At 48.7% G+C, this 9008-nt stretch overlaps 1 protein-coding gene across 1 annotated transcript in view; it reads left to right on the top strand.

Moving 5' to 3' along the window:
- The window catches only part of CPEB1 (cytoplasmic polyadenylation element binding protein 1), a 94567-nt gene that overhangs the window by 49598 nt on the left and 35961 nt on the right, over positions 1-9008 (top strand). The window contains exon 3 of the mRNA XM_006152849.3: positions 418-606. Within this exon, the coding sequence (XP_006152911.1) occupies positions 418-606 (189 nt within the window). The remainder of the gene's footprint in view (positions 1-417; positions 607-9008) is intronic.

The raw sequence follows: 9008 nt of genomic DNA, 5'->3' as shown, positions 1-9008 counted from the left end.
TGACCGGCACTGCACCCGAGCTGTTCCAAGTGTGCCGTCCGCTTTCCCTGGGAGGCAAGTCTCCTCCCTGTCGTCCCCTCCTGCTCCTCCCCCGTTCTGTGAGGGATGATGCCGCTCTCTGTTGCACGGCTCAGCCGGCTGATGTCACTGGCAGCGGGAAGCATCAGCAGCCTGATCACATGCTGGCCCCGTCTGTAATGCAGACGGGATAGGGGTGTGTGTGGGGAAGGGGGCTGTATGGCAACTGCTCTTGCTCTGACGCCCCCAAAAGTGCACAGGCGGTGGCTGCAGCATCCAGCTAGCTTGGATGTCTGGCCCCTGAGCCTGGGAAACTGTTACTAATAATATTTATTGTTGATAATTTGGGGAAAACAACCCTTAACTCTGGGATTTCCGCTGTCATCCTGTCTAAAGCAGACTTCCAGGACTCCGAAGAAACAGTTACAAGCAGGATGCTTTTCCCCACCTCTGCGCAAGAATCTTCCCGTGGCCTCCCAGATGCAAACGACTTGTGCCTTGGCCTGCAGTCCCTCAGTCTGACCGGCTGGGACCGACCCTGGAGCACCCAGGACTCCGATTCCTCAGCCCAGAGCAGCACACATTCGGGTGAGTGGCAGAGGAGTTGGCAGGGGGAGGGGGCGCATGGGGTGGTGAGGGAAGATATCCGCAGCAACAGTTGTTCTCCTCCTCTGTGCATCACCTCAGCACACACACAACATGGAGCTAGCTGTTTTGCAAGAGATGAAACGCTAGCTGTGAGTGTGGCAGGACAGATGGCTGCTCGTAAAAGCAGGCATGGCTTTCCCAGTTACCCTGACAAATTCTCTGGAGTTATTAGTCTGCATCTGGGGTGGCCCTGAGAAGAGTCCCCAAGGTGACAGCCTTACGTAGAAAAGAGCCAGTTAACCCCCCAACCCCCTTGTGCCAAGGCCCGACTTGGAGATGATGAAGCAAAACACTTTTAGGTGGGGGAGGGGACTTAAGGGGCTGATCAGATTTTATTTCTCAGTGGCTTTTAAAACTAGGGAGCTATATATGAAGGGGTGGTCTCTGAATCATGGAAGGAAGAATTTTAATCTCAGGTGAGCTTGGGTAAGGCTGGGATGTTGGAATTGGCTAGACAGAAGGTTAAGAGTATTGATCCTGAAGAAGGGATAGTCAGAGTAAGCCAGAGGGGGTGACTCCTACCTACAGAGCCTTTTTTTCCTCCTCTGTTTCTTTGCGTTGAGGGTAACCAGATGGATGAAAGGAGAGCCACTCCCATTTAGGCTCCCTTGTCTTTTGGTAGAATGTGATGGGGACACATCGAAGGGACTTCTTGGCTCCTTTGAACTGCTTTTGCTCAGACTTTCCTGTTATCCATTTATTTCCACTTGGGGTAGAAGGCAAGGATTGGCCAGATGTGAGTTTTGGAGTGTGTCGAGAGAAATGTGAACTTGCGTACTGTGGGTATCCTTAACATCTACATACTTGACTTTGTATAAATTGTACCATTGTAAGAAAGTGTTGGCAGCAGGAGCTGTAGGAAGATAGAAAGGTAAAGAGTGGGAGGGGGCACCCGTCCGCTGTCAGTGCTGACGATGGGATACACCAGCCTGCCTCCCCTGCTCCAGGAACCAGCAGTCATGGCAGCAAGGTACTGTCTTGTTGATTTCTCTGGCCTCCACCCTGTTTGGCGCAGGTCTTTTTTTAGAATGCTTTGCAGAGCCTGGGACTGTTGTATCTGTTAGGCATTTTAATGCCCAGTCTTTCTGGTAAAACCTCATCTCCAGGGAGTCGGGGAGGGGGAAAGAGGCTAGGTTATGTTTCTAACTTGGGTGTGGGTGGAGAAGAGGTTTGCCTTAGGTAGCCCCCTCTGGGCTAAGGTAGGGTCTCCTGAAGTACTGGCCTCCAATTGGCTCAGGTGCTTCTAGAAAGGTTGGCAACTGCCCTGTTCCTCTGGGCAAAGAAATGTGGTGTCTCTTGTTTGGTACCCTCCACCTGGAGACCTTGGCTTGAGGGGCCACGGCCCTCCTTTACGCCAACATGGGTGGCCTATGAAGCCAACCTTGTCCCGTTCTCAGTCCACTGTATCTAAGCAAAGGACAGAAGAGCTCACGAAGGAGACGGGCACCTGTCTGTGGGTGATCAGTGTTTGAATAAGGCACTATCTGGTACTAGCTTGGCGTAGGCCCTTCTTTGGCTCTGGTTTCTCTCACTTGCAAGGGTCCTTCTGAAATACATTCCAGCATTGAACCCATCTAGACATAGGTGTGCCCAACTTGGAGCTTGGAGTGCTTGGGCTGAAGTTGCTGTGATATTGCTAGACTGTAAGACCAGCTTGGTCCAGACCTCGGTTCCCCAGCTTCCCCACCACCTGGAAGGCCTGTGCCTGAAGCTGATTGTGTCTGAAGTGGGGATGGTTTTACCGCTCTACCTTCCACCTCAAGCACTTTAGTGACATGATTTTGTGGGTCAGGAAGGACTGCAGTCTGAATCTCAGAAATGCTCAGGACCAGAGTTGCCTCAGGGTTATGATCTGGCTGGGGGCAAGGTTATCGTAGGTGCACTTCCTTTCTGAAGGTTGAGGATGCAGCGGTCCCTAATTGCCATTCTCCCTTTGGTTTTGGAGCTGCAGTGGCCGGCTCTCCTTTGCCTGAGCTCTGGGCCTTCTTGGAAAGCCCACAGGAGGGTGTCGCCTCCTGGAGTAGGGTGCAGCCCTCCCACCAGCCAGCTGCAGTACCAGATCGTGTGCCCTCGCCAGCAATGCGGGAACAGGCAGCCCACGTTCCAGAGCCTACACTGCCTTCCCATCTGAAAACCAACTCACTCAGTTTCCTCGAGGTGGGAGGAGGTAACTTCACCAGCTTCGGACAGTCTGGGAGTTAGCCTTGCAGACAGCCTGGTACTCTGTCCTCTGTGAGGAGAGGGTGAGCTCTGTGAGCTTATTCCTTAGGCTCTGCTTGGTGATACCTTGCCCCAGGCGGTAGTGGCTTCACACCTGAACATCTTTAACTACTCAGTAAGTATTCGGCAAGGCTGGAGATAGCAGGGCTCTTGACTTTAAAATCATTCACCAGACATTGAGCATTAGCTGTGTACCAGGCACTTCCTTAGACACTGGAGGTACATTAGTGAATTGGATAAAATTGTTGCGCTTAAGAATCTTTATGTCTGTCAAGGGAAAATGGATGAGGAGGCATACCAGATGTAGCCCCAGAGTTGCTGAGTGATAGGGGTTTTCATTTCATCCCCTAAGAATTTTTTTTGCATTGGGACAACTTTTTATTAGGTTCTCAGTATGAGGCTGGTACATGGAGACCATTCCCCAGGCGCTGGCTTAGGTCTGCTGTGGAGATTTCTTTGGCCTTGGAGGTCTGCAGAAAGATCCTGAGGTGTGGAGTCTGTTTTTTGAGTAGTGCCTGCAAGGCCAGCGTGGGTTTGGATGTGGTACCTTGTGGGGTCCCTCCCTTCTAGATCCTGAGGCCCTTGCCGCTTTGAGGGCAAGACGAATGTCAGAGTACATTTTCCTCAGAGACCCTGGTGGCATGTATCCAGGACTATGTTGGTCCCTCTTGCAGTGTCTGGAGTCCTGTAATGGAACAGTAGGTTGTGGAAGCTGTCCTCAGTAATCTGGGATGGGCGATGGAGTGACTAATAGAGGCCATTTATCGACTGCTCTCTATGCTAAGTACATCACGTGATTGGAATGCTTACGCAGATAAAGAAATAGCTTGCAGAGGTTGCAAAGGCCCAAAAGCGGCACAGTTGGCCGCAGACCTCGAATTCCAGCCCCGGTCTCTCTGGTTCCGAACTCTTAAACTTCCTCTTGCATCTGTGTTCCCTTGAGCAAAACTCTGATATGTTGGGCAAAAACATTTACCTTAAGGTATATCTATATTCTACTCCAGGGGCTACTCAGCCAGAGGTCAGGTGCCCCCGATGGGGGGTCTAGAGTGGGAACAAGACACAATGCCCTTTCAACTCGCTCAGTTCATCAGCTGTCCCCCAGCTGGGTTTGTCTTCCTGCCTTCCACCTCGTGACTCTTCTGTGTGCAGCATTACTCAGCAGGAGAGCAGGGTGAATGAGAATCTACTTTGGGGGGACCTGGAGACAAGGGCTTCTAACAAACGCATTGTACGGGAAGCCCAGTGTGCAGACCAGGCATGCAGTGTAAGGGTGCCAGAGGACATGCCCTGATTCCTCCCATTCCCTGAAGAAGTCTCTTGGGGTTAAACCTGTTCGCCCTCTCTGTTTTCTGCCGTGCTAACCGGTGAACGTAGAGTTCTCTGTGCTGTGTCATTTGCAGGCTTCCCATCGGTCTGCAGGCTACCTCGACCTGGGACAAGAGCAGGTTCTTCAGCATTTTGCTTCTGCTGCTTGTACTTCCAGCCACTTCCAAACAAACTTTCCAAAGCAGAGTTCAGACTAGGATTGTGTCTTTCCTGTGCAGAAAATCCCAGGGATTTTCTAGGCCCAGCCAAGGTCCTTTGCAAATTTGCTTTAACTCCCAGTTCAGTTCCCATTATGTTATTTTCTGCTTGTAACACAGTGCCTACTCATGGCTGTTTAATACATTGTTTTGAATTTTAATTTGCTTAGGATGTTTGTGCTTACTGGGGAGAGACAGAAAGTAAGAACTCACCCCCCAGAGGGGATAGCCACACCACAATCCCTTCTCCTCTTGGGATGTTGGGCATTCACGCACACGGTGTGATTTTTAAAGCACCAAGTCAAGGACTATCTAGTTGGCCATGTGGGATCTAGCCTCCTTAACCTCCACATCACCTGCTGACATGCCAATAAGTATTTATTGAATAATTGAGTGCTGGGCCTCCATTGTTTATCTTGGTGTTATCTTTGTTTGCTTTGTTTTTGTTTTTGTTTTTGTTTTTTGTGAGAAATTAGCTATAAGGGCGTATGCGCTTGCCAGAAAGAGACAGAAAGTGAGAAATCACTCCCCCCCACCCCCCTGGGGAATGGCCACGCCACAATCCCTTCTCCTCCATTCTCCTCTTGGGATCTTGGGCACACACGCACACCTGCCCTGAGTGGGTTTAAGCCACTGGGTCCGGGACTCGAATTGCGGTCGACTACATGGGAGTCTAGCAACACAGCCATTACGCTAACTGCTGGTCCCTGTTAGCTTTTTATGGAAAGCATGTTCACAAGAGGGTAGAGAGCACAGAAGCACCCTTCTGTAGGGTCATGTGATGCTGTGCCCCCTTCCCCTTCCTCAGCCCTTCAGCTCCTCAGGGTCCTAAGCACCTATGTGTGCACCCAGTGTGTTTTTCAGGCCAGCCCAGGATCCAAACCAGAGTCACCATACGGCGTCCAGCACTGCAGGGCACTAGCATTAATGCTGCATCACAGTGACTGGGTCATTTCTGATCTTGGTAGAGTTCAGACTAGGTCTCCCATTCTATGGCCTCCTACCTGTACTGATAGTTTAGTTGGATGGACATATTCTTCAAAGATCAGTATCCTCAGATCCCCATGGCTTTTAGGGCATGATGACATACTTATGGTAAGTCATAGACTGGAACATGAGTTCTGTCATGAACTCAGTAGTCTGAGAACAGCTTTTATTGCAGGAAGAACCTGGGGAACCATGTGACAGTGGATACCTCACAGGTGAGGTGGTTGGACATAAGGTAGGGTGCTGATCTGACTTGAGATTTGTGTCTGTCTTCTGTGAAGGCAGTAGAACTCTTTCTGTGATCGTGATTGGGAGTTACACTGGGGAGAAACACTTTGCTTGGTGCCACATTGGGCCTGTGGGACCCAGAGTCGTCAGAGGGAGTCCACGCTCAGGACACCATTGGAGTTGGTATGTGGTTTAGAGTTCCAGATTTGGGGTCACAGGCTAAGTGTAGTCTGTTTTCATAATTAGAACGGGTGTTGCCTCTTCCAGTTTTGCTTCTGTGTGTTCAGATATATTCTGAGCAGGCGACCTAGGACCAAAGATGAAGATAGGGAAGAAGGGCTCCAGGTATACAGCCTTGCATCTCAGGCTAGAAATTGTGGTTCCTGGTATGGATTTTTGCCCTGACAGCTCCCATTAGATAACAAGCACCTGACTTTGATGTCTTGGGTCTACTCTCTCCTCCAGTTGAGCTGAAGCTCAGACTATGTCTCCAATGCAAGCATCCGGTGCCAGGTCCTTGCTGCCTTGCTAGTGTCACCATCAGACTCTGGGTGCCTTTGTACCCTTGGAGAAGGCTTCAGAACATTTGAATAGTGACTCAGCTGTAAAACCCACAGGAGCTGGCATAGAAGGGTGAAAGTAGAGAAAGTTAACAATCAGTCTAAAAATATTACTGCTGATTTGGACTCTTATACCCTCTGAGGTAGCATTAATGAGCTGGAACCTTCTGCCAGGTCCTCTCCTCCCCGTGACTTCCTGAGTGCTGTCTATAGCTGATGCTGGTTCCTGCCAGCTTGAGAGTGGGATTGGGTGCCTGTGCTCCAGAAAGAGCACAGGAGCACTGTCTTAGTCACTTCTGGAAGACAGAATTGGCTGGACACTCAGCTACCAGGGCTGGAGGCACTTGGTAGACCTCAGACTTTGTATGATCCCTGAGTTGTGGCAGCTGGGACAGGAACAGAGCAGAGAGGTTGGGACCTTGCCCACCACCTCACTCTCCGTAACACCTGTGTCTTCTCTAAGCCTTCTAGGTTTATACCTGACATCTAGCCTTGGGGAAGCTCTGTGTCCTGTGATGGAGAGTGGAGTTCGAAAGCAGCCATAGCCTTGCAGAGTACAGGACTGATCACTTTGACTGCATTTTAGGTTGTGTGGCTTAGAATGTGACTGTCTTAGTCATGTTACTTCACTGCTTACAGACACTCCCGAGACTAGGTGAGCTTACACAAGAAATAGAGAAGGACCAGCAGATGGCACAGTGGTTACATTGCTGGACTCCCATGTAGTTGACCACGGTTCTAATCTTGGACCCAGTGGCTTAAAACTCATACCGGACATGTGTTCATGCATACCCAAAATCCCAAGAGGAGAATGGAAGAGAAAGGATTGCAGCATGGCCATCCCCACTGGGGATGATTTCTCACTTTCTGTCTCTGTCTCTCTGGTGACTACATGTACCCTACAGCAAAAATCTTTCTTTAAAAAAAAAAAAAAAAAGATTTGTTGGCTTACGATTCTGGCCATGTAGGTCCAAAGGCATCACAAAATGGCAGAAGGCAAAACTTGCTAAGCATGGTCTCCATCCATGTGGCCTCTGTCTGCTTCATTTCCTTTCCTTATGGACACACTGGGGTGTTGTAACCACATAGTCACTCATCTCTCCTGGAGAGCCCCACCTTTTGACACCATAATTTGATCACATTTTCATTTAACACCTTGAAAACAGTCTAGTCCCCACACATGAATTTGGAGGGACATCCAGACCACAGCAGTGACTGCCTAGTAGGCAGACTCCTTGTTTTGAGTTAGGAGGGAAACCATCTAATGCTCACCTTTTTGTTCCTTCCCTCCTCATTCCCAGCGGGTGGAAGCTGACAGCCACATACGGGTGAGTGAGCGCTCACAGGCCCAGTTGGGAGCAAGACAGGCTCCTTCTCTTGAAATGAGGTCCCACCTTCCTCAGGAACCCGGACTCTGCTCTTGTCTTCTTGTGATCTGTAGCTACTCAGAGAACTTTCTGGGTAGGCCTCATACAAGGTTGGACTGTAGAGGAATAGTCAGGTCACTCTAGGGCATCTGACTAATGACATCTTCTAGAATTTGGCTCGTTCTGTGGGTTAAAGGAAATGTCAAATGAACTGGAATGTTTTTAACTTCTCAATGTCATCTTGTCATATTATACCTTCCCCTTGGCCCCTTGCAATTTAATATTTACAGGAAATACTTACTGGAGATACTGACTTAGCCCAGATGTGCTGGTTCTGGATACCCTGACCCTGCATTTCTACCAGATGGCATTGCCTCTTCCTAAGCCATCAGCCCAAGCCTGTTACCTCGCTTTCCTGTGTGGTTGGTAAAGTACCACACAGGAAGTATCCTTCCTTGCTCCTTGTTCTTGAATGTAGGAGTGTATTTCAGTGGCTCGAAGGATTGATCAGGAGGTGTAACTCTTCCACCCTGTCCTTACTTGAGCAGAGTAGCTCTCCTCAACCTGTGTCTATAATAATGTCTATTTTTCCTTGAAGAAATTGTTCAAAACTACCATCACAAATTTGATAAGGCAAGTTGTGGTGTTTCTCTAAAGTTCTGTTTTGGTGATGGGCTGAGTCCTTAAAGTGAATATTACTGATAGAAAAGGGTATCGCCTCAATGAGCTTACTGGCTCTAAGGGACATGGCATTTCATTTCTTTGAGTAGAATTCAGTGAACGTTGATCACCTGCTTTTTGTTGGACATTGAGCTGATTGCTATTGGAGTAGGGTGGTAAGGATACCCCTTGGTATACTGGTTGAGAAGGCAGACTTCGTGTGTATGTGTACCTGCAAATATCCACATGTATCTCTTTGCAGCTTTAAAACCCTTGTCTAAAGGAAGATTATTTCTTCTCATATGCAGAGATTCCAAAGGTACTCAGTTACCATCTCTTGCCCTGGGATCCTACTGTCTACTACTTGAGCTTTTCTTTTTTTTTTTTTTTTTTTCTGGTTAGATCAGTTGCCTTGAAAAGGTAAAAAGGAAAAGAGGGCCCGCCAGTGGTGTGGTGGTTAAGGCACCAGGATCTCACACAGCCACCTGTATTGTTCAAGTCTTGGTAGCTTGAAAAACACACCAGACATACGTGCCTGCATCCCCCAAATCCTAAAAGGGAAGGGAATGGAAAAGAGATTGCAGCGTGACTGTCCCTTATGGGGGGTATTTTCTTCTTAGCACACACACTGTATCTTTCCATTAAGTGCATGTGCCCTTTGGCAACTTAAAAAAAAAAAAAAAAAGAAGGAGACAGAGCCAAATGAGATTGGACTAATTTTCCTTCCTGTCTGTTATTAAAGAAATTATTTGGAAATAATTTCAAGCTTTTATAGATGTTATAAAAATAACATG

The sequence above is a fragment of the Tupaia chinensis genome, unplaced genomic scaffold (genome assembly GCF_000334495.1).
Source record: "Tupaia chinensis unplaced genomic scaffold, TupChi_1.0 Scaffold000359_1, whole genome shotgun sequence".
In the NCBI taxonomy this organism is placed as follows: domain Eukaryota; kingdom Metazoa; phylum Chordata; class Mammalia; order Scandentia; family Tupaiidae; genus Tupaia; species Tupaia belangeri.
The sequence above is the reverse complement of the archived record's forward strand: the minus strand, read 5'-3'. Positions and strand labels throughout refer to the sequence as shown.